Raw genomic sequence first — 24,600 nt, forward strand, 5'->3', positions numbered from 1 at the left:
CTCTGGGCTCTTTTTTTTTTTTCAGACTGGTTCTTGACCTTTTTGCTCAATCCCTGGGCAGAGGAATGTGCTTTTTCCTCCCCTTCAAAGGGATTAGTGGAAGGCCTCTGGGTCTGACTGTCTCAGCTTAGTCACCAAAGGATATGGTGCCTTGCCCTGGATACTGAAAGGCTTTTCATGAGTCCTGAAGGCCAGGAAAGGGCAGCTTAAGAATCTAAGAGCCAGGCTCTTTACACCCAGACTCTGCCTAAAATGGGAGAGTGTGGGTGGGGTCGTGCCGACTTTTCATTTGCTCAGGAAAAATGAAAGGCCTGGGTTCAAGAAAGAATCAAACTCTTAGAATCCCCATCTGTGCAGGCTGTTTTTATTGACAAAATCACAGCTCGAGAGGTGGAAGAAAAGTAGAAGACATCTCTATAGCACCCTTGTTTGTTGAGGAAACTGAGGCTCAAGAATTTAACACAGTGTCAGAGGTTGTATGGTTTGCCCTTCATTCTAAAAGGGGACCATGGCATCAGGAAGGTGATGCTATGACTTGCAAGTGAATTGGATTTAAGTGAGGCAGGGCTGTCCAAAGTCGCCAGCCTCTAGAACATAATCAATAGAAGGAAGGTACTAGCACTAAGGGTGATGGGGAAAGACCTTCTCTAGATGATGGGATTTTAGCTGGGACATGAAGCCAGGAAAGCTAGGAGGTGAAGATAAAGAGGGGAGAGGATTCCAGGCATGGGGAACAGTCATTTAAAATGCTTGGAGTAAGGAGATGGTGTGTGAGGAATGGTAAGGAAGCCAGCATCTTGGTTCCCAGAGTACATGGTGTAAGAAGACTGGAAAGGTAGGAGGGGGCCAGATCATGAAGAGCACTGAATTTTAAATAGAGATATTTTATATTTGCCCCTACATGTGTTAGGGAGCTACTGTTTATTGACTAGAGAGATGATATGGTCATATCTGCTCTTTAGGAAAATTAATTTGACAACTGAGTCGAGGACGCACTTGACGTGGGCAGACTCACCGGCAGGCTACATCACTAGTCCAGGTGTGAAGCAATAAGGACCTACTAGAATGGTGGGAGTATCAGGTAAGACGGGACATACTTGAGAGATGTTGCAAAGGAAAAATCCACAGGCTTTGGCAATAGGGGTGAAGGGGCAGGGTGCTGCTGAGAAAGTGAGTTTAGGATGGTGATTAGGCCATGAGCTTGGGGTGACTGGGAGGATGGTGGTGCCCTAGAAAGGAAGTTCAGAAGGGGGAAAGGGAAAGATGAGAAGTTCAGTTTTGGACGTATTGAATTTAAGATAACTATGAGACATCCAGTTTGAGATTGAAGTCTAGCGGTCCATAGTGATGTTAGGGCTAGATAAGTAGATCCAAGAATCATCACCCATGGAGAGGATAATTGATTCCATGATAGCTGATGAAATACCCAAGTGAAATGGAAGAGAGGGAGAAGAGAAGAGGGCCCAGACCAAAGCCCTGGGGGAAACCCATAATTAGTAGCCATCACTTGGATGAAGAGACAGCAAAGAAAACTTCAGAGTCGTCAAACGAGTCAAAGAACCAAGAGAAAGCAGTGTTGAGAAAACCTAGAGACAAGATGGGCAATGGGAAGGTGGTAGCTGGCGTCATCAAAGGCTGAAGTCAAGGGACAAGTGCTGTGTAAAGGCCATTAGATTTAGCAATTAAGAGATGGTTGGTAACTGGAGACAGCAATTTCAGTTGAATGAAATCAGAAGCTAACAGAGTGGAAGGAAAGGAAGTGGAGGTACCTATTATAGATGGCCTTCTCAAGGACTTTAGCCCCCAAAAGAAAGAGAAATGTGATATAATAGCTGGTGGGTAAGGGATGGATCAAGTGAGTTTACATATACATGATATACATATATATGTATAGGATATACATATACATATGTATGTGTATGTATCAAGTGATTTATTGAGAATGAGGAAGAGAAGGATATTTTGATAGGTAGTAGGGAAACAGCAGACAGGGAGAGATTTAAGATAAATGAGAGGGTGGGGATGGTAGAAGGGGCAATCTGCTGGAGAAAATAAGATGGAATGAGATCACTTGTAGGTGGATTTGTCTTAAGGAGAAGAGTTACCTCTTCATGTAAAATGGGTGAAAGAGGAAGTAGAGGCAGAAGGCTCTTGTGTAATGTGAGATGAGGAGAGGAAAAGAGCTCTTGTCTGAATGGCCTCTTTTTTTTCAGTGAGATATGAGGCAAGGTTCTCAACTGAGAGAATGAGGAGGGAAACTCTTCAGAGATTTGAGAAGGCATGAAAAGGTTTGGAAGAGCTTCTGTGGCAGTGTGATAGTGAGTTAATTAGGGAGGTTATAAAAGGATTCGCCTTGCCATGGTATAGGTTGGTTAAGGGTGTGTAACACAAATTTGTAGTAGACTCAAGTAAGAATGGTTGCATGATTTTCTCCAGCTATGTTCATCAGCACATATCTGGGAGCAAAGGCAATATATGGTGGGAGTAATCCAAGGCTGAGACTGGGCAGGGCAAGATTGAGAATAAAAAGGCAGAGGACTCAAGAGGTTATAGTGTACAGTTGAACTGTTTCACCAAGGAGTAAAGATAGGGAAGAGAAGAGGGTGTAGCTGGTGCAAGGGTGATGGCCTGGGAAAGAATTGAGAGGTCAAAGGATTGGTGGTCAAGGTGAGGACAACGAATAGGATTCGGGAGTTGTAAGGCAGGGGGGAGAGGTGGAAAGCAGACAGAGAGAGCTCATGAATCCTTTAGAGTGGTGAATTGGTGAGTGATGGCAAAATCAAGCGTATGACCATTTTTGTATGTGGCCGAGGTGGAGTGAAGGAGTATATATCATGTGAAATGAATAATTGGAGGAACTGTAGGTTAGGTTGTCTGAGGGAAGATCAGTATGTATTTTGAAGTTCCCTACTAGGAGGGCAGGAGTTCAGGAGGAGAGAAAGATTGTGAGTCAGGTACCAAACATTAAGGAAAAAAGCAGACTTTCTCTCTCTCTCTCTCTCTCTCTCTCTCTCTCTCTCTCTCATATATATATATGTATACACACACACACACACACACACACACACACACACACACATACATGAAAACTGGAATTTTTTTCCAGTTCAAAAAAAAGTAGGGTTGAGGGATCTACCCATTTCTTGGCATTGCCCTTCTCTCCTAAAGATTATGGGTTTACTTCCCATCACTGTTTATGTTGTTGTTTTGCTTTTTAAAAATGGCTATATCCCCCTGTCAACTGGTTTGGAAACCAGGACCAAAATTACTGCAAGTGTGATCCTTCTCAACCTGACCTCAAACTACCTTTCTGGGCTTATGATTCATTCCTCTCTTTCAAGGACTCTTTGTTCCAACAAAACTGGTCTGCTTGCTGCTCCATGTGTACAGCATTCCATTTTCTAGCTCCATGCCTTTGGAAAGGTGGTTCTCCATACCTGAAATACATCTCCATCTCCCCTTTATCCCTCAGAATCCCTAGATCCCTTCAAAGCTCAATTCAAATGCTCCCTACCACACAAGGTCTTTTCTGACTCCTGATTCTCCCCCACCCCCAGAAATTACTTTGTATGTTTCTTCAATTTTGGGGCAGGGTTTGTCTAGACCTGGGATTTCATTAGTTTGGGGAACCTCACCAATTAAGATCAGTAACTGTTCTGCAAGTTATAGTCTTAGAGAGTTGCCTAGAGACCCTGAGAACTTAAGCCATTTGTCCAGGGTGCCATATTCAGTATGGAAGTTGTATTAGTGTTGGGATTTGACCTAAGTTTTCCTGACCCCTGAACAGTTTTCTATCTATCATACCTCCCTCTCCTATCTTGTATTTACTTATCTGTATTCATGTTGTTCATGCTTCATCCTCATCCCCATAGAAAATGTAACGTTTTTGAGGGTAGGGATTATTTCCTTTCCATTTTTGAATTTGCAAAAATCATCAATGCTTAGCACAAGACTGGCCCATAGTAGGCAGATTCTTCATAAATGCTTGTTAAGTCAGATTGGACATTCAGCATTGGGGAGAAATGGGATGAGGATTGATTGATGGAGGAGGCTGTTGGGAACACACCCAAATGTTGTATGGTATAGTGCAGCCCACAGCAGAGCATGGCTTGAAAGCTAAGCTATTGGAGTTCCTGGGCAAACTAGCCCCAAGACTTGTTCTTTCTATCTCTAGAGCCACTCCATTAGAGATCCTTTAAACTTCTAAGGACGAGTCTGGTCAAAATTAATCAGGAGAAAATACTGCCCTTGGGGAATGTTCTAATGAGCTCAGAGTCTTCTGTCATATGAGTCAATTACATCTTACCTATCAGCAATGGGTTGTAAATGATTTAAGATAATAGGGGGAAAAATAACCAAGAGTATAGAGGAAAGACTGTCCCTGAGGTTCCCCTAAATACATAAGGTAATTAGGGAACGGGCTATGTATGGGATGGAAGAAAAATGTGGTTCTAACCTGAAGTGTTTTTCAAATGATAGTAGGTGTGCTTCAAAAGATTCTCTCTGCAAGGTTCAGTTGTGGGAAGGTATTTGCGCTCAGGGTGCTAATGAGCCACAGTTATTGAAAGTGACTGATCTACTTTCATTCAGTCAGAGACTGCTTCTCTGGGTTTTTACAGAAGGTCCAGGTAGAGGAAAGTCCTTGTAGGCAGAAAGGTAGCCATCACAGTCTTAGAAGAAAGAGAAAGTCACACTATTGAGCATCAGCAATTCTACCGTAGAGCCTCGGACCCCTTGACTTTGGAAGGATAATTGCCAGAAGATTCCATCAGGAAGAAACAGCTTGGCCATAGTCCAAGCAAGTATCCCTGGAGAAAATTACCTGAGAATAAGACCCATCAATGTCTTTGCCTTCCACATAAAGAGCCACTTGGCTCAGAAATGACATTGGAAGACAAGGAGGAGGGGCTTTGGAAGCCACTGTCAGGGAGGCACAGCATTTTGGAAACCAGTTTCCTACTTGGATCAAAGCTTCTCAGCAAAGAGAGTTATGAAGGGTTTCAGCCCCGGGTCAACACCTGGGAAAGGGTGAGGGTACATACAGAGTCTTCCTTTTCTTCTGCCATACTTACTCATACTAAGAACTTTTCATAAGAGAGAAGATTTGGAACTCAAAGTTTTGAAAACAGATGTTGAAAATTGTTTTTGCATGTAACTGGGGAAAAATAAGATACTAAATTAAAAAAAGAAATTTTTCACATTTTTCCTTTTTTAATTTAAACTTTTATTTTTTAAATAAATTAAAATCTACCCTCTCTCCTTCCCTTTGAGAAAACAATGAACCACAAATCTGTGCTCAAACATGTATAGTGGAACAAAGTGGCCATGTCCACACAAGTTTTTGTTTTCCATCTCTGGGAAAGGTAAGGAATCAATTAAGCATTTTAAAAATGTTTACTGTGTGCTATGAACTGGAAAATTACTGTCTATATGTGCGCTCTTGTTCTGGAATCTGTCTCAGGTGAAGTTGCATGCACTGTTCTAGTCTAACTGGCTTCCTTAGTTGTTCTTGGAACACAGTGTTCCATCTGTCACTCCATGTCTTTGTCCAGGTAGTTCCCCATGTCTGGAGTGTTCTTCCTTCTCACTTTGCCTCAGAAATAGAGCTATCATCTTTTGGAGTTATTTTGCATACTTTTGTCTATGTAAACATGTGGTATCTCCTCTTCCCAGTAGAATGTAAGCTCCTTAAGGGCAAAGATGTTTCATGTTCTTGGGATTTAGAAGGTGCATAATAAATGTTTACTAAATTGGATAGGTCCCATTTGTTTACTATCCCATCGAGTCCCTTAGTACTCTCCTGGTCCTCAGTACAACAGAACTCTGTAATAAACACACACACACACACACACACACACACACACACTTTTTTTTAATTTTAATTTTTTCTGCTGTTAAGTGACTTGCCCAGGACTACGAAGCTATTAAGTATCTGAGGCAGGACTTGAACTCATTTCTTTCTGACTTGAGATCTAGAACTCTGTCCTGTGCCACCGGCTGCCCTCCAGCTTGGTTCTAAGTATACTAAATTCTGGTGGTCTGAAAAGACTGTGATGGGCTCTCTCTCTTGCCAGGCATATCTGATAGAAATCTCATAATCCATCATATTGTAACTGGATTCTTTGAACTTTAATTGCTAATATGTGGCAGTGGAAATAACATGAGTTCTGGAACTAGATTCTGAATTTAATTCACCTCAAGCGGGTATATGTTGACTGCAAGAAAAAAGCAAAGTGAAAAAATGATAGAGGTGGTTAAAAAACTTACCACCCCAAAGTCTTCATATTAAGCAGAAGACAGATTTATGGCAACCTTCTGGACAGCAGAGTTTCTACAGATAGGCAAATGGTAATTGGTGAATCATTAGCACTGGAAAAGAGCTATGCCAACAGCTAACACCACTTCCTTTCAACTTGGAAAAATAATCATTGATTCAAGAAGTATTTAGTTTCCAGGAACTGAGTTAAGTCCTGGGAATACAAAGTCAGAAGGGAACCAGTTCCTGCACTCAAGGAGCTTACATTCTCTTGGGAGAATGGTAGAGAGGGAAATGAGGAACAAGATAAGAAAATACAAAGTAATTTCTGGTGCTGGTAGAAGCACCCTGGTAACTGAAGGAATCAGGCTAGGTGTCTTATAGAAAGTGGAACTTGACCTTGAAGGAAGCTAGGTAATCAAAGGAAGTAGTCTGAGGTAGTTCCTCAATTTTCCCCCATTTCCCAATTCTCCAGTCTTCCTTTCTGTGACCTTCCCCAGTGCAGGTTCCATTCACACTTCTCATTGTGTGATTTTTTTTTGGGGGGGTGGGTGGTGAAGAGGGTGGTGTCTTTCCATAAATCTTCCATCCAACCCCTCTGGAGATGCTGGTTTTTTAATATATGTTTTGTGGGTACTAGCGCAGCACACCAGCTATTCATCGTATATGACTTATCCACCACATTCTTAGGCAGGAGATGGCGCAGTGAAAAGAGCAAGTCAGGAAGACTGGAGTCTACATCTGGCCTCAGACACTTCCTAGCTGTGTGATCCTGGGCCAAGTCATTTAGCCTCTGTTTGCCTCAGTTTCCTCATCTGTAAAATGGTCTAATAATAACACATGTGAGGGGCAAATGTCTTCTAAGGAAATATCCAGCATCATTTCATCACTTCCTAACAGTTGTCCATATGCATTTAGGAACTTTTTTTGTAACCCCTAAACTTATCCATCTGCCCTACTTCTACATGTATTGGCATTGACACATACATACATACACATACATACATACATACATACATACATACATGTAGAAGAGACCTCAGAACGTGTGTCATGGTTCAAAAGAATGCCAATAGCCCCTACCCTTGATATAGCTCCTGTCTCAAATCCCAACTTCAGCTGTTTCCCCTGGGAGATTGTCTTGGAACCATACTGCATTTAGGTAACTACATTTCTAAACCTGATTTCAATGCTACCACTCCAATTCAGTAAACAGTGAAGAACACATATTTTCAGTGAATTTAAGTTCCTTGAGGATACTAACTGCTTTAGTTTTGTCTTTATATTCCCAGCTTCTAGTACAGTGACTGGCCCCTAGAAGGCATTTAAAAAATATTTGAACTATTTATGAGAACCATGTAGTTCTCAAGATTACGAACTTTAAAGATGTTTTGACCAATGAACCCGTGTTACTCTATAGCACCTTAGGTTTTGTTATCTAAATATATTTCCTAACATTCTGGAAAGAAAGACCATAGAACTGAATACAATCCATGTTTCTTCTAAATTCTGGTTAGAAGACAAACACATTAAAAATGTGGGAAGGGGTATGGAAAGGGAACAGAGCAAAAAAGTGCAAGGTAGTGTAGGCTAGTAGAAAGTGAGCTGGATTTGTATTGAGAAGACCTACTTTTGTGACCTTAGGCAAGTCCCTGAATCTGTCTGGGTCTCAGTTTTTAATTTATAAAATGAGAGCATCAGAGCAGATGGCCTCTGAGATGCCATCCTCAGAAAACCTTTGCTTGACACCATCCCTGCTAGATATTGTCCTATTATCTCTTCTACCCTTTGTGGCCAAACTTTGCGAAAAGGCTGTCTTTACAATAGATGCCTCCAACTTTCTTTCCTCTTACTCTCTTCTTAATTTCTTAAAATCTGGTTTCCAACCCCATTATTACACCAAAATTGCCCTCTCCAAGTCACCAATGATCTCTTAGTTGCTAAATCCAATGGCCTTTTCTCAATCCTCATTCTCCTTGACATCTCTGCAACTTTCGATACTATTGATTACCCTCTTCTCCTTGACAATCACTTATCTCTAGCTTTTCAGAACACCATTTCTGTCCTAGTTCTCCTCCTACCCTTCAGACTGCTTTTCTGCAGTTTCCTTTGCTATTCCTCATCCAGGTCATCCTTCTAACTCTTTTTTCCCCATCTTTCTAACTCTAGGTGTCCCACAGGGTTCTGTCCTGGGCCCTCTTCTCTTCTCCCCCTATTTTACTTCCCTTGGTGATCTCATTAACTCCCATGGATTTAATTATCATCTCTATGCTGATGATTCTCAGATCTATGTATTCTGCCCTAACTTCTCTGCTGACCTCCAATCACACATCTCCAACTGCCTTTCAGATATCTCAAACTGGACGGCCAGTAGACATCTTAAACTCAACATGTCCAAAATAGAACTCTTTCCCTCTAAACTCTCCCCACCCCCCACTTTCCCTATTACCATGGAGTCCCTCCACTCCCTCTGGAGGAGGGAGTCATCCTCAACAATTCACTAACTCTCACCCCCTCCCCCAATATCAAATTTATTTCCAAAGTCTGTCGATTTCACCTTTGCAGCATTTTTCCAATATGCCCTCTTCTCTTTTATACTGGTGCAAGACCTGGGTCTTCCTGCCTCAAGTCTCTCCTCACTCCAATCCAAGCCACTAAAATGATTTTCTTAAAGTGCAGGTCCGATCATATTAACCCCTACTCAATAAACTCCAGTGGGTCCCCATCACCTCCAGGATCAAATACAAAATCCTCTGTTTGGCATTCAAAGCCCTTCATGACATAGTTGCCCTCTCCTCGCCTTTTTAGTCTTCTTACACCTTTCTCTCTGCTGAGTACTCTTTGATCCTCTTACAGTGACTTCCTTGCTGTCCCATGAATAAGACACTCCATCTCTGCTCCAGACATTTTCTCAGGCTGTCCCCCATGCCTGGAATGCTCTCCTTTCTTATCTCCACCTGTTGGCTTCTCTGACTTTGATCAAGTCCCAACTTAAACCCCATCTTCTACAGGGAACCTTTCTTAACCCCTCTCCATTCTAGTGCCTTCTTTATTTTATCTATCTATCTATCCATTCATCTATCTATCTATCATCCATCCATTCATCCATCCATCCATCCATCCATTCACCCATCCAGCCATTCACCCACCTATCCATCCATCCATCCATCTATCTATCTATCTCTCTATGTATCCATCCATGTATCTATCTACCTATCTATCCATCCATTCACCCATCCATCCATCTATCTATCTATCTATCTATCTATCTATCTATCTGTCTGTCTGTCTGTCTGTCTGTCTGTCTGTCTGTCTGTCTGTCTGTCTGTCTGTCTGTCTGTCTATCCATCCATCCATTCACCCATCCATCTATCCATCCATCCATCCATCCATCTATCTATCTATCTATCTATCTATCTATCTATCTATCTATCTGTCTGTCTGTCTGTCTGTCTGTCTGTCTGTCTATCTATCTATCTATCTATCTATCTATCTATCTGTCCATCCATGTATCTATCTATCCATCCATTCACCCATCCATCCATCCATCCATCTATCTATCTATCTATCTATCTATCTATCTATCTATCTATCTATCTATCCATCCATCCATCCACCTATCTACCTATCTATCTATCTATCTATCTATCTATCTATCTATCTATCTATCTATCCATCCATCTCTATCTGTTGCCTTAATTATTTTCTATTTATCTGATCTATAACTTGTCTGAACATATTTGTCTGTTGGTTGTCTCTTCTTTTAGACTGTAAGCTCCTTGAGGGCAGGGACTTCCTTTTGCCTGTTTTTGTATCCCCGGTACTTAGTACAGTACCTGGCCCACAGTAGCCACTTAATAAATGTTTATTGAATGACTATTGACTGACTGTTCAGCACTAAATCTATAATCTTGTGACAGATCCTTTCAACACAGTTCTAAATCATGATATCTGAACATTTATCTCAGCTCTATTCCATTCTATACAGAATCATTTGCTTCCAGTACTCTTTTAATCTAACATCAGAATTTCTCTACATTTTCCTCATAGGTACACCTCACTGCTTCCCTAATGCAGCGGAGAATTAAAATTAGTCTCTAATATATTTAGGTAGCTTAATCATTAAAAATGATTGCTTACATCTTGCAATGTTGTTGAAGCAATGCTGTTGAACCAGGCTGTTGGGGTAAGTATGTACTTTTTGGATCTTACACCTGAAACTCACCTGTGACAGTTCTGCTTAGTAATATCCTACATCATTTCATCACTTCCTAACAGTTGTCCATATGCATTTAGGAACTTTTTTTTTTACCCACTAAACTTAAGTTTATTACAGTACATTCACCCTCACATACATATAAGGCAGCATGGCAGAGGGGGTAAAGAGCCTTCCTGAGAGTAAGGAGTATTTGGTTCAAGAACTAACCTCTGACCTATCCTAGCTGTGTCCTTGAGAAGTCATTTAACTTTTGAAAGCCCCAGACAATTCTCTAAGACTTTTATGTCCCAGCTGCCCATCTAAATTGGAAGAGGGAGTCTTCTCACTGACAATTTTCTATACTAATGAAATCACAAGTATAATTAATAATGATAAATGGGTATACAGACATATAGTGGCAGTATGTGGCACAATAGATAGAATGCAAGGCCTGGAGTCAAGAAGACTCTTCTTCCTAAATTCAAATCTGGCCTCAGACACTTACTAGCTGTATGACCTGGGTAAGTCCCTGAACCTTGTTTGCCTCAGTTCTCTCATCTGTAAAATGAATTGTGGAAGTATTTTTGCCAAGAAAACCCCAAATAGAGGCAGCTAGGTGGCGAGGATAGAGCTCTGGCCTTGGAGTCAGGAGGACGTGAGTTCAAATCCAGCCTCAGACACTTGACACTTACTAGCTGTGTGACCCTGGGCAAGTCACTTAACCCCAATTGCCTCACCAAAAAAAAAAAAAAAAAAAAGAAAAGAAAAGAAAAGAAAACCCCAAATGGCGGTCATAGAGAGTCAGACATGACTGAAAGTGACTGAACAATAATATACACATATATCTGCGTATGTGAGAGCAAGACAGCCACACAGAAACATTTGTTTAGACTTGCTGTTTCATCAAGGGAGCTCACAGAGAGGAAACCTGCTTCACTAAAGGCAATTTCTCTGTACCTTAAGAATTTTAGGGGGCATTCAAAGACATTCAGACATTAAATGACTTACTCATGTTCACAGTTATTATGTATCAGAAGCAAGATTTATGTCTGTCTTCTTGATTCTGGGGTTAGCCCTCTATCCACTTGGCCAGGTTACCTCTTGCCAGTGGGTGGTTACCAATTTGTATAGCATTATAAATAATCACTTTTTTACAGTCTAATTTGGCCTTCTGGAGTAAATTTCCTGTACAGTAGAACAAATCAGGATCATGAGCCACCTTGGAAACAATCATAAACATTTTTACTAGTTCACAATTACTAGAGATTTAATTTTATTTTAGCCAGTCTCCTCTGTCCCCTCTCCTTCCCTCCCCCTCCCCAACCCTGATATGCTCAGGATAAAATAAATATGATATGCATTCTTTGATACTTACCTGGCAAAAATTTTTTTTACTCATTAAATACAAATGGGTAAACAGCTAATTTTCATTAAATTTCTTTAAGATGAGCTGTAAAATGTCCCTTTTAAACTGAGATGCTTTCCTGATGAGCGTCCAGTTAACCACTGGGCTGTATTACATCAGTTCTCCTTATTTAAATACTCTCTAAAAGCAGTGAGTGGCAGCATAGTCAGAAGGAGAGGATGGACCCTCTAGATAATAAGTTTAAGTCCTTCTCTCTCTAACTCTTTTCACAGAGGGTGTAAAGTAAGAAGGAAATCAACATTTGAGAACAGCAGCTATTGTCAGAGCAAGACCTGGGTTCCTTGCTGCCTTGATACATATCTGTGTGACCTTGGGCAAGTCAGTGCTCGAGACAGCTTCCAAAATCTATGAAGTTGTAGACAAGGTGCCAACCTGCATTGGTAGATGGGTTTTCCTTCCCTGAGTTTTCTATACCCAGCGGTACATTGGAGCCAAGTTGAACTGGCTGGTGTGTTCGTTTGTTAAAATTTTTAGGGTAAGCATTTATGTCCCCAAAATCTGTAAATGCTACAAATGGAGGCTTGATTTATTGTTTTATTGGTTGTATTTATTGATCACAGTCCCTATTGTATGTTCAGGGATAGAATACAGAACCCTGAACTTGACACCAGTAAAGGACCTACTATGAGTAGCTGAAAAGGCAATGCCCACAAAATTCACCCTGGGTTGAGCAAGATAATTTGTTTGTTCCTTATTGAGGGAAAGTAGAATTCTGAACCATCATTCCCTTGGAGGTACTGGTCAGACCAGGAATTCCATGGGGAGGGAACGCCCTCCTCTTCCTCTCATCTCCTGATGGGGATTGTCACCTCATCTGTGACTTGGGCTCTGAGAGAGAACAGTTTAAGTGAATTGCCCAAGTTTACACAGGTAGATCAGAGATTTGCACCCAGGTCTTCTGATCCACAGCCAGAGCACTTTTTGCTGTACTATGCTTCCTACTCAAACAGTTTTTAACTGGCAGCTATCTAACACAATTGAGAGTGTTGGAACCAGGAAGACCTGAGTTCAAATCCTGCCTCAGACATTTACTAGCTATGTGACCCTGGGCAAATCACTTAACCTCTCGGCCTCGGTTTCCCCATCTGTAAAGTAGTGATAGTAATTGTACCTACTTCCCATGTTTGTTGTGAGGATCAAATGAACTCACATATGTAAACCTTAATGTAAACCTGCTATCATTCTATTGTTGAAATAAACACCCTTTTACAAGGGTAACTCTAGAATTCACATTGACTTCTCAGAAGTGAGCTTCAACAGTACAAATCTTGCTAAGCTATCTCTCCTCACACTCCAGTACATCTGCTTCCTTTGGCCCAGAAGCAGTAAGTGACATTTATCAATAAACAATATGATGTCCTCCAGTGACCAAGCTTCCCATTTCTGTTAAAGCTATTCTCTACCCATCTGTGGTCATCCTCCTTTAAGATGAAAATGACCTAGACATCTAGTTATTACTCACTGGCCCTTTACCATCACAGCCTTTAAGATTATTTCCATGCTCAGACCAAAACCTACAGGAAAAGAAGAAGGACTTGACAGCTATGGTAGTGGAAGAGGTCTGAAGGCATCACTCCTAGCAACCAAATAAGCCAGGGTCACAGAAAAATAACCCTTGGTAACGAGCAGGATGCCAGCCGTAACCTCTGCTAGGGTATACCTCCCCGGAGGCTGAGTCATCCTCTCTTCCTTAGGCGCGTGCTTTACTGAAGAGATAGCACCAAAGAAGAGTCAGACAGACTAGGAAGGACAGGAGGCAGATGCCTCCAGAGTATGGGTTCCTCTTTAGCTCATGCCTTTGGAAGGACTCCTTACTCTCCTTCTCCTGTTACATCTAAAGAAGTCAGGCTTTATGGAGATTTGTCAGGAATGAGCTTATTAGGGGAAATTTTTCCTAAGAAAAGAGGGAACTAAGGCTGAGGAGTAGGGGAAGTGACTGAAATCAATTTTTTCCCCGAGTCTTTTTCTTTCCCCTCTCTCTTTTTTTCTTCTTTGTTTATTTCTTTTCCCCCCCTAGGATGTATGGAGAGGGAGAACAAAAAACTCTCTGAACTGGGTGTTGCTATTGCAGATTATAACCTGCTCTAACTCTGCTCCAATGAACAGTTTTTAATTGAACAGTTTTCCACCCAGCATCCAGGACAATCAATGTATCAGTCAACAAACAGATAATAAACCTTGGAGCAGAGGAAGGAGTACTGACTTTAGAGTCATAGGATGGGAGTTAAATTCTGCCTCTGATGCTAAAAACTGTGTGACCTTGGTCGAGCCATTTACTTATACTTCTTGGTCCTCAGTTTCTTCATCCATTAAATGAAGTTGGTTCTAAGATGGCTTCTGGGGTTCCTTCCAGCTGTGGGTTTATGGCCTTATGTGCCAGGCACTGAAACCAGTCAGCTCTAGATTGATAACATCCCAGAGGGTTTTTGTTTCCCTCATATTTCAGAGAATCATATTTCTAAGCCATTTTTGAAGCATTATTTTTATGGTGTTGCATAATGAACAAGCCAAAGATGAATTAACATTCCAAAGACAATCAGTTTGGAATGGCTTAAGTAGATAAGTCATGCGGGTTCAATGACAAATTTAAAAAAGAGAGACACTGCTCCATCATCAGACCAGCACTAAATTATCAGGTGTTTTTTCCCCTCTTGATTATAATTTAGGACTGAATGAGAAGAAATTGGAGAAGGTACAGAGGAGAGCAATGAAAATGATTAAAGGATAGGTGATGTAAGTTTCAAGGAATTGGGATGTGTATCTCCACCTGAAACAGGACAAGGCAGAGCTACACAAATTTTATTTGATTATTTGCCTAAGTGGGGAAGAAGGGGGAGAGACAAAGAACTATTTCCATTACACCCAGAGGCAACCCTGTAGCTGTACTTCTAAGTATGGTAGAGCTGCGGAAACCCCCTTGCTATGAGGTTTTCAAAAAAGTTTCGAAAATCCTGTTCAGAACAGCTGACGTACAGACCTGCCTGCATACTGAAGGATGGAGGAAATTAATTACAACGGTCCTTAACAAATCTATTCTAATCCAACTTGATCAGACAATTCACTCTTAATGAAGTGACACTTTTTTGTTGTTTTATTACAAAGCTTCTTTAAAAAAAATGCTCAGCACATTAACTCAAACTGGAATGACAAAACTTTAGTTAACAGTTTTTGGCAAAGGCTGCGCCTCGCAGTTTTTTTTTGTTTTTTTGTTTTTTTGTTTTTTTTAAATGGGTACATCAATGCTTATTTCAACAACTGGCATAAAATCCCACTAATCGGCTAATAAAAACAGATACAAATACAGAACATTTAAAGTAATAACAATTCAAGTGCTGGGCTTTTTACAAGAGGGGGTAAGAGATAAAGAAGAAAGGGAAAACTCACTGCAAACCAATTTGCTGGATGTATTGTTTAGGTTTACAAAGAGAACTAAAGTGAAGCAGGATCGACATGTCTACTGACAAGCTGACTTGGTGGTTACACTTAATTAGTTCTATATGACACCTTACAAAGACGGAGAGGCCACTATTTGTTACAAACCGTTCACAGAGAAGCCACATTTTCAGACAAGATTTCTCTTGGACTTCTTTCAGTTTCGTTTTTTTAAAAAATCATACTTTTCCAGATCTTTGAATTTTATTTAAAAGATCATATAGCTAGTAAAATATACACCAAGGAAATTAAAACTAAAAAGTTAAAAATATAAAAGCATTCAAGTTTAAAAAAAAAAGAAGCAAACATAAAATTGATCCTTTTGCACTGTTATTAAATAAAAAGTTTGGGAGGAAGGAAGAGAGAAAACAATGGAGACAGAAACAAAGAAGGGGAGGTCTTCCACAAATTCCTCATGGGGTGATGGGCAGGTGATTGAGTGCTGGCTGGCTGTTGGCTTCAGGTGGTTGCAGCAGGCAGGCGGACACGGCCAGGTTACCTTGCTTGCCAAAATGTACAGATATGGATGCAAAATACTTTCGGAAGTACAAGGCAGAGATGAAGGGAGAGAAGCTTCTCAACTGACCCAAAGCCTGCAAACATTCTCATGTGCATTTCAATTTTGTGGGGTTTGTTGTTTTAAAATCTTCTTATGCTTTTCTTTCAGGACTGGGTTCTTGCAGTAGAAGCAAAGAGGGGTTTGGCAGTGATTGTCCTTATGTTCAATGTCTCTAGCAGTAACCAACAGGGTCAAGTGGACATCAAGACTCCTTTGGGGTCAACTGCTCAGACCGAGGAGATGTTTGGAGTTTCAACAGGCTTCCATCTCCAGAAGAGGCCCTGGGGTTGCCGCCTTGGTTTTGCACGTTGGGAATGAGTTTCGTTTTCCACCTCAAGAAGGAACAAATTAAATGCTATTAATATGAACCATCCATAGATGAAACTCCCTGCTGCCCCCCCCCCCAAAAAAAACCCCAAAACAACTCCCCTTTTTAAAAATGTCTCTAATACAAGACCTTCACAAACCCTTTGTATTTCTTTTGTCCATTAGGGCAACTTGGTTATCCCAAAGATGCCCTATCACTGCTTAGCTCCAAGTGGAACTCTGGCTTCAGGCAACACAATTAGAATGTTTCAACATCAGGGTTTTCAAAATGTTTGGATTTCTGCACCTTCTACCACATACTCGATTAATTAAGCACATTTTTACTTTTTTAATGAGTTAGTGGCATCTGTTGTGCCATTTAGCTAGATTGGCTAAAAACAAACAACTCTAAAGCAAACACCTTGGAAAACAAAAATGACTCAACAGTAATTCCTTTCTAATGAAGATTATATTTCCTTCCCTATTTGAGCACTGAATCAGCGATGTGATTCCCCAAGTACAATGTGACTCTCTGTACTTTGAATTTAAATTTCTGCCTTGGGAAGTAAAGCTCCTAGAGCAGGTAGTAGAAATTACACTAGATTTAGGTAGTAGAAATTACACTAGATTTAGCCAGAAGAAATGGGTTCAAACTCCAGGCCTGTCACTAACTACCTTATGTGACTCTGAGTAAGTCACAACCTTGAAAAGAGTCTGAGTGTCTTAGAAATCTTGCCCCCAATTGGTTCAACCTGATGGGACCACTATACAGTGGCATAACTCAGTTTCCTCACCCATAAAATGAGGAGGTTGTACTAGACACAGCCTTCTAAGGTCTCTAAATCTTATGATTTTAGGGACTGTGTTGTACAACGCTCTATGGACAACCCAGTGCACTCAGTAATAACTATCCTATAATAAAAATTGTCTTAAGACCCTCCACTTCAGACCCTATTTTGCACAACAACTAAATTTCAAAAAACTCACCTAAAGGATGTGTACAATGGAAAAAGAAAAAAAAAGCTGGGGAGGCCATGCTAGTATTGTGTGTGTTATAATTTACCAGAGAAGACATATATTATCCAGCATATTGTTAATATCCTAATACCAAGCATCACCACATCTTTCCATATATTTTAATTTCCTTAGTAACAAACAAGAGTCCAGGGTCCTTTGTTACAATCTGTAAGTCGGTCATTGGATTATGATCCAAAGAACTGAAAGGGATCCCAGAGACCATCTAGTCTCTCCATTTTCATCCTGGTATTCTTAAGGACCAGAAAAAAAAAACCAAACAAACAACTTTGTCTTCTGGACAACCCACACTAGTGCCTAGAACCATGTAAGGGATACAGCAAGGGTTAAATGGACATGTAAAGTAGGCAGTGCTTAGGACAATCGTGGTGAATCTTGAACACCAGAAAAGCTGGGAAGACAACAGACCTCAAAAATCAGTTTCGGTAAATTAGGGAGAAGGAATGGACTTGTTTTCATTTATAGTGTTATATGTAATAAGACAAGACAAAAAAAGTCACACTGGAAAAAAGCGCTTTTCTCTGAATTTTTTCCCATGTGACTTTAGAAGTAGGCAGCCGCTCTAGGCTGGCAATAGGCAGCCGGACACAATGGATAGAGTGCCAGGCCTGGAGTCGCAAAGATTCATCTTCCTGAGTTCAAACCTGGCCCTGTGCGGCCTAGGACAAGTCACTTAACCCTGTTAGACTCAGTTTCCTCATCTGTCAAATGAGCTGGAGAAGCATATGGAAAACCACTCTAGGATCTTTGCCAAGAAAATCCCAAATGGGGTCACAAAGAGTTTGACTTGATTGAAACAACTGAACACACACTTAGGATAAATCCATTCCAAACACAACCCTGAAAAAGAGAAGAGGGTCTGAGTATCTTAGAAATCTTGCACCCCACTGGCCCAACTTGATGGGACCAGTATACGGTGAAATAATTTCTTAACAAACTTAGATAACTTGGATTTCCATCTGCTTTTTATTTGGAAATGTTTGGGAAGACTAAGAATGAAAGAGGATAAATAAAAATAAGACACCAAACACTAATTTGAATATTTCTGAAACAGGATAGCAGATGGCAAACTTGAATGTTGTCCCTTAGCAAGATTTTTTAGGTGCTTAATAAAGACTTATGGATGCAGTGATTAAAATTCTACTATCCTGACATAAATATAAAATGATTACTGGGCCATTTGAATTTACTTGACTGAGATAAAACTATACCACTCTCAAGTCACATAGAGAATGGTGGCTACCAAATGCTCAGCCCAACACTACGGATGAAATAGACATCTATGCTTTGTGAAGGTAAGGCCAAATGTTTATTTACAAAAGTGATGTTTTTTTAACTAAGGAGGCCTTTTATTGGCACATTCAATGTCTATTTTCTTGTAAAATTAGACCTTTTCTGACTTAACGGAAGATCTCATATCCCCATCCCCCATCCCATCCCACCCAGTTTCCTGCAGTGGTACCCTACCCAGTAGTATTTGGGGATCAAAGAGATATGAAGGTCTCTACCTTTCCAAGGAAAAAGGAAGAGTCCAAGCAAACAGCATGGAATCAGTGCTGAGTGCACCCCGTAGATTTCCATTTACTTTGTGCCTTTTCATCCCAGATTTTCAAAGGTTTGGTCCAGGTCACTCTTCCTGGGAAGGTTTTCCTCTTAGTCTTACATAAAAACATTCAGCTTCCTGTTGAGGAATAGCCTTGAGGCTCCAAGCCAGTAGCTAACAGCAGTCTGATACAAATGCCGTGATTCAGAGTGGACTGTCCATTAAAAGCCAGAAATGTCTATTTTCTGGAGGAAATGAAGCGTTCTTCTGTTGTGGCTTTTCCTCACTCCCTTCTCTTACCAGCAAGCGCCCCTTTGAAGCCAGAAGGTTAAGATAACTTCCATGGCCTTGCTCAAGGCTTCCATTCTTAAACAAGGCCTTTACTTCTCCTAAGCCAGAATAAAAATGCCATGTATATGCCTAACTCCTCACAGCATTCCTCACTGCCCTGCCTCAAGGCTTCCTTTCTCCATCCATCCCTCTAGCCAAATACTATATATCTATATCTATATCTATATCTATATCTATATCTATATCTATATCTATATCTATATCTATATCTATATCTATATATCTATATCTATATCTATATATATATATATATATATATATATCTTGTTTTTAGATGCTCAGCAGGCTTACTTTTAGGTTTGTTGATGGAGTGATTAAAATTCTACTATCCTGACACATATATAGAATGATTATTGGGTCACTTGAACTTACTTGACCATGATAAAGCAAAAGTCTTACCTCACATTCTTCATAACTGTTCCCCTCCCCTGTCCTCACACACTCAGTAAGTTTCTAAGCATCTGAACAGGCCTTAGGAGAGGAATTTTCAAAATACACTCAGGCAAAACGTGTTTCCTTTTCTTACTAATCCTGGTTTAAGTTTGCTTCGTGAGCCCACTGGACAACTGCCCACCCATAAGCAACTTAACACCTCTGGGACAGATTTCCCAAGGGACATGCTGGATTTTTTTTTTCCTGTTGGTTTCTTTTAAAGAAGGCAATTGATTAACTGCCTCTGGTAGCAAGTGACGTCATTCTTTCCCCTAAGGAGCTAAGGGGCAAAACTCATGGGCACCCACTTTAGACAGACCAACCTCCATACCTTAAAGCGTAAGGCATGGGGGCCTTGGGATGAGCTTTACAGACATTAAACAGGTCAAATCAGGATTCTTTTCAAGAAACCACAGGCATGCGCTAAGGAGATGGAACACTCCCCACATCTAAGACTTCACTGGGGGGGCTGCAGCTGAAGCCTTGCCAAGCCAGGCATGCCCTAGCAAAGCCCAATCCACAAGTGAAGTCGGCGCAATCAAAGGCTGCAATTACAGCTCCATGGTTGTGGTTAGGCTTCAAAGAAAGTGCTGCGAGCCACATTTTACATATGTTAAGTCTTGGGCTTGCTCCACAGTGAGAGCCGCTGTCTGTACCGTTTGTATTGGATATCTGAGTAGGGAGGGGGGTGCCCTCTAAACAGTTGCTACTAGAAGAAAACGTGAATGATCCACATGAAGCACTCAGGGATCAAACTGGGAACTTTTCAAACTATCCCAACAAGTCAAGTGGGATCTGCAACACAGGCTGGTAAAATTACCTATTGGGAATAGGTAATTCACAAGGTGGGGAAGAGGTGGGAGTGAACAGAAAAGGCAGGGGCAGGGAGGGAGGCAAGGGGAGGTCTTTTGTGTAATTAAAAGATTTCAATGTTAGAATGCTAGCAACTTATAACCGACGGGAATAAGTAGCACTAGAATAACAAGTTATTCAATGACAACATTATATTTAAAAAGAAAAAAGTTGGAAAACTCAAGAACTTTGATCAATGTAAAGAGAAACGATGAGTTCAGAGGACACCATTTTACCTCCTGCCAGAAAGCTGATGGCCTTAAAATGCAGACTGAGACGTTCTGGGCAAGGCCAACGTGGAAATTTGTTTTCTCGGGCTGCGTATATTTGTTGTGAGACTTTATTTCTTTTATGAATTGTTCGATGCAGAAGGACAGTGGGAGGAAGAGATAATAAATGCTTTAAAATAAACTTTTTGTTTTTTTTAAATGAGGCTCGCTTTTGGTAAGTGAACTATATGTACCCTGAGGTTCTCTTAGTCCCTGACTCAAAGGACATGGGAAAGAGAAAGAGTGTGTGTGTGTGTGTGTGTGTGTGTGTGTGTGTGTGTGAAAGAGAGAGAGACAGAGAGACAGAGGCAGAGACAGAGAGACACACACACAGACAGAGATAGAGAGTCAGAGAGACAGAGACAGACAGACAGAGTGGGGAAGACAGAGACAGAGAGTGGGAGAGTGGGGGGAAGAGAAAGAGAGAAAGAGAGAGAAAAAGAGAGAGAAGAAGAGAAGAGAAAAAAGAAGAGAGGGAAGAGAGGACAGACAGAGAGAGAGAGAGAGAGAGAGAGAGAGAGAGAGAGAGAGAGAGAGAGAGAGAGAGAGAGAGAGAGAGTGGGAGGGGAAAGGGAGCAGAGAGGGGATGCTTGTTTATTAGTTCAAACATAAAGTGAATTAAAGGCAAGGTGCTGACATATTTTCTTAGAGTTGCACAGTCTTCTCCTAGGCAGACTCCAAGCACAAAAGACAAAATAAACAAAGTGCATAGGAGGGTTGGGCAGTGGAGAACGGGATGTGTCTAGGAAGGGAAGTGCATATAGACATCTCCCCTAAAGTGCAGCCCTCACAACACTGCCTGGTGCGGTCCATTTTTCAAGACCTGGGTAGAAGATGGCCGAGTTATTCCCTGCAAATAGGAGAGAAACAACATTCTGTGCGTTGAGATTTGGTTCTAGGAAAGAGAAGGAGGGAGGTGGAGGCCCCCTCCCTTCCCATAATGCCACTCCAGAGACAACAACCACCAAAAAGAAAAAAAAAAACGGTTTTAGTTCTGACATGAAAATTGGAGGGGAGGAGAGAAAGATTAGAGTAGGATTTATGAGAGGTGAAAAGAGACACAGATTTTAATTGCAGAAATTGCTTTATACCACACCACACACCTTGTGCCAATGCTTGAAATTTCACTGCCCTGGGGAAAACTGACAGAAACACTCCCAAACCTGTGATTTCATTTTTGGGGTGTGAACCACTCCACTGCAAAATGCCATGCCTATACAGAGATTCCTGTCTTTCATGGGTTTAGTCTGAATATAAGTCACCCTTTTTTTCCTGTAAGGTTCAAACTGTTGTTCTCTTAGACTGGGTCACTCTACTGAACATAAATCCCTTTGTCACTTCTCTAATGGAACCCTCAGACCATGGGAAACAATGACTTATTAACTCACTGGGAAGGAAGGATATGAAACATAAAGGGTGAAAAGTACAAAAACCTGGATTGGAAATTTAATTCTTGTCTAAGATTAAAAAAAATATAACTTCAGAAATACAGTCCCTGTGTCTTAGAATGAGGCATTACTAAGTATTTGAGGGGAAAAAAAGTTAAAATGATAATGTGTGGTTATGGATGGCCATAACCCAGTCTTGTTTATACAGCTGTGTTAGCCTCCACCCCCAATATCCATGGTCTGGCACACCAACCCCAAAGCCCTAATGTAAAGTGAAGATTCCCAGCATGAGGGAAGTGGAGGCGGTGGCATGGGGAGACAGAGAGAAGGAGGAAGAGGGAGGGAAGGGTGTTCCAAGCTACTGCTGGTTCTTTGCCTCATTCTAAACTTTTCTCTTTATTGAGGCTGAGCCAAGAAATTGGCTTCCATCTTTGTTCAAGAACATTTTCATAGCCAGCATCACAGAAGGTACAACAAATGAAAACCAGCTCATTTGCACACTTGACTTTGGCTGTAGCAGAAAGACTTTCAACAAATCAGGACTGTTCCTCCCTGGGGTAACCCTGTAGCTATTAACAATTAAAAAAAAAATCCCAGGTGCTTGTATCTTTGTCCTATGTCCTTTGTTTTGGGTTTCTCTTTTCTGCTGATGTTCCTTTTTGTCCCCTTTATGAGTGTACACATAACAACCCAGAACAAGCACACTGAATTAACGTCCCTGGAGGGATTCATAAGACCTTCTCAAAAGGAAGACTGGTCAAGAAACCACTCCCAAAGAAAGTACCTCCCATAGGACAATTTATGGAAAAACAGATTTTTCTAAAACTCTCTTCAAGTAAATCAAAGTGTTCCATGATTACAAATAACAAAGTGAATCTAATATACCCCATACAGAATTCTCAAATCTTTATCCATTTCCCCTTTCTCTCTAATCACTATGACTTTTCTAACACTAAAATTGAACTCCTTTAAAAATGGGTTGGGGGGCAGCTAGGTGGCAGAGTGGATAGAGCACCGGCCTTGGAATCAGGAGGACCTGAGTTCAAATGCGGCCTCAGCTACTTGATACTTACTAGCTATGTGACCCTGGGCAAGTCACTTAACCCCACTGCCTAGCCAAAAAGCAAAAAAAAAAAATTGTGTTGGGAGGACAAATGCTTATCTTATTCCCCTTTTAAAGCAAATAGCGCCATTTTTTTATATCTCTGCATAACTTTATTTTGCACTTAAGATCATAGAACTGGAAGGGCCATGAGTCCAACCCTTTCACAGGGTCATACAGAACTTTAATGAACCTTTGAGGTCATTGAGTCCAACAATATCATTTTACAGAGGAAACAGAGGCACAGAGAAGCTGCCTTGTCCAAGTCATACAGTGTGTATAAGTGACAGAGCTGGAATCTGAACTGACCTCTTATATCTCTAAGATCACTGATCTTTGCTTTGTACCACCCTGCCCCTGGTTAATAAGTCTTGATTTTAATCAGTGGAATGTAGGAAATATGTGTGATACAACTTCTAATAATAGATGGAAAGTGAATACCAGTCTGATCAGTAATTTAAAACGTTCTTCAACACAGGATAAATCCTGAAAACCTCAAAGAAGAGAAGAGTGAGAAAGAAGCCCCCAAGAGGGAAGTGGGGCTTCTCATGCACTACCAAAGAATATCTGCACAAGAAATGAAAGCTTAAGTCTAGATTTAAAGCTCAACAGCAGATAAAAATGAGGCAGACGGCATTCAGCTGAATGTTTCCCATTCTCTCGTCTCTCTCAGAAGGCACCAAGATGTCTGTTCAAATTTAAGAATAGTTACTTAACAGGGAGAAGAATGCTTTGCTAAGCACAAGTCAACCAGGATCGTTTTACTTTGCTCCAAAGACAAGCCCTTGAGTACTAACTACAGGGATTCTCTTATTCCACACAGCTCTATCACCAGGAAATGTTGAGGTACTGATGAACATCATGGAGACCTGCTCTGAAATTCTTATAGCATCATAGCTCTTGAGCTCAAAGTGTTCCCAGTGGGTACTGAGTCCAACCCCCTCATCTCATGGATGAGGAAACTAAGACAGAGAGGTTAAGTGGGTTGCATTGGGGGTCACAATAAATGGTCAAGGCCAGATTTGAGTTTTCTTCTCCTGACTCCCAGTCTAGGATTCCATCAACCAAGCCATGCAACTCTTGTATTTTTACATGAGTTGCTTTCAATCTTTGCATTAGGGAACCTCCAATCTAAGAAAGACAGGGTCAAACACATCACTACCCTAGACACCAGCTGTTTCCTGTTCTTTGTCCTTGGTTCTCAAAGAGGACCATGACATCAGGAAGATGATGCCATGACATGCAAGTGAACTGGCATCTCCAATGCCATCTGGGTCCAGTGGCAACATATAGATCAGGGTGTCTGGAGATGGCCTCCAGATACCAGATGGTGAGTGAATAAAAGGCAGCCTATGAGAAAGCTCTGATTTTGAGAACTTGTAATTACTTGGACAATATTAGGTATTCATTAGACTAGCCATACCATTGTGATTGTACAACCTCTTCTTTCA

The 24,600-nt window shown here is 41.0% G+C and overlaps 1 protein-coding gene and 1 long non-coding RNA gene across 8 annotated transcripts in view; one reads left to right on the top strand and one right to left on the bottom strand.

The window, feature by feature from the left end:
• The first annotated feature begins 5,147 nt into the window (after positions 1-5,147).
• LOC110218611 (uncharacterized) lies at positions 5,148-16,273 on the top strand. The gene is made up of 2 exons (XR_013484093.1): positions 5,148-10,442; positions 12,093-16,273. It is a non-coding gene; the product is annotated as an uncharacterized LOC110218611 (long non-coding RNA).
• The window catches only part of LEF1 (lymphoid enhancer binding factor 1), a 181,492-nt gene continuing 171,840 nt past the window's right edge, over positions 14,949-24,600 (bottom strand). For 4 of the 7 annotated variants that reach the window (XM_021001390.2, XM_021001385.2, XM_021001389.2 and 1 more), the window contains one exon: positions 14,949-16,203. In XM_021001390.2, coding sequence (XP_020857049.1) covers positions 16,124-16,203 — 80 coding nt within the window. In that variant the 3' untranslated portion in view covers positions 14,949-16,123. The remainder of the gene's footprint in view (positions 16,204-24,600) is intronic. The other 3 variants (XM_021001391.2, XM_021001388.2, XM_021001386.2) reach the window with 1 other exon arrangement.

This window comes from Phascolarctos cinereus, unplaced genomic scaffold (assembly GCF_003287225.1).
Source record: "Phascolarctos cinereus isolate Bilbo 61053 unplaced genomic scaffold, phaCin_HiC Scaffold_9;HRSCAF=440, whole genome shotgun sequence".
Lineage (NCBI taxonomy): Eukaryota > Metazoa > Chordata > Mammalia > Diprotodontia > Phascolarctidae > Phascolarctos > Phascolarctos cinereus.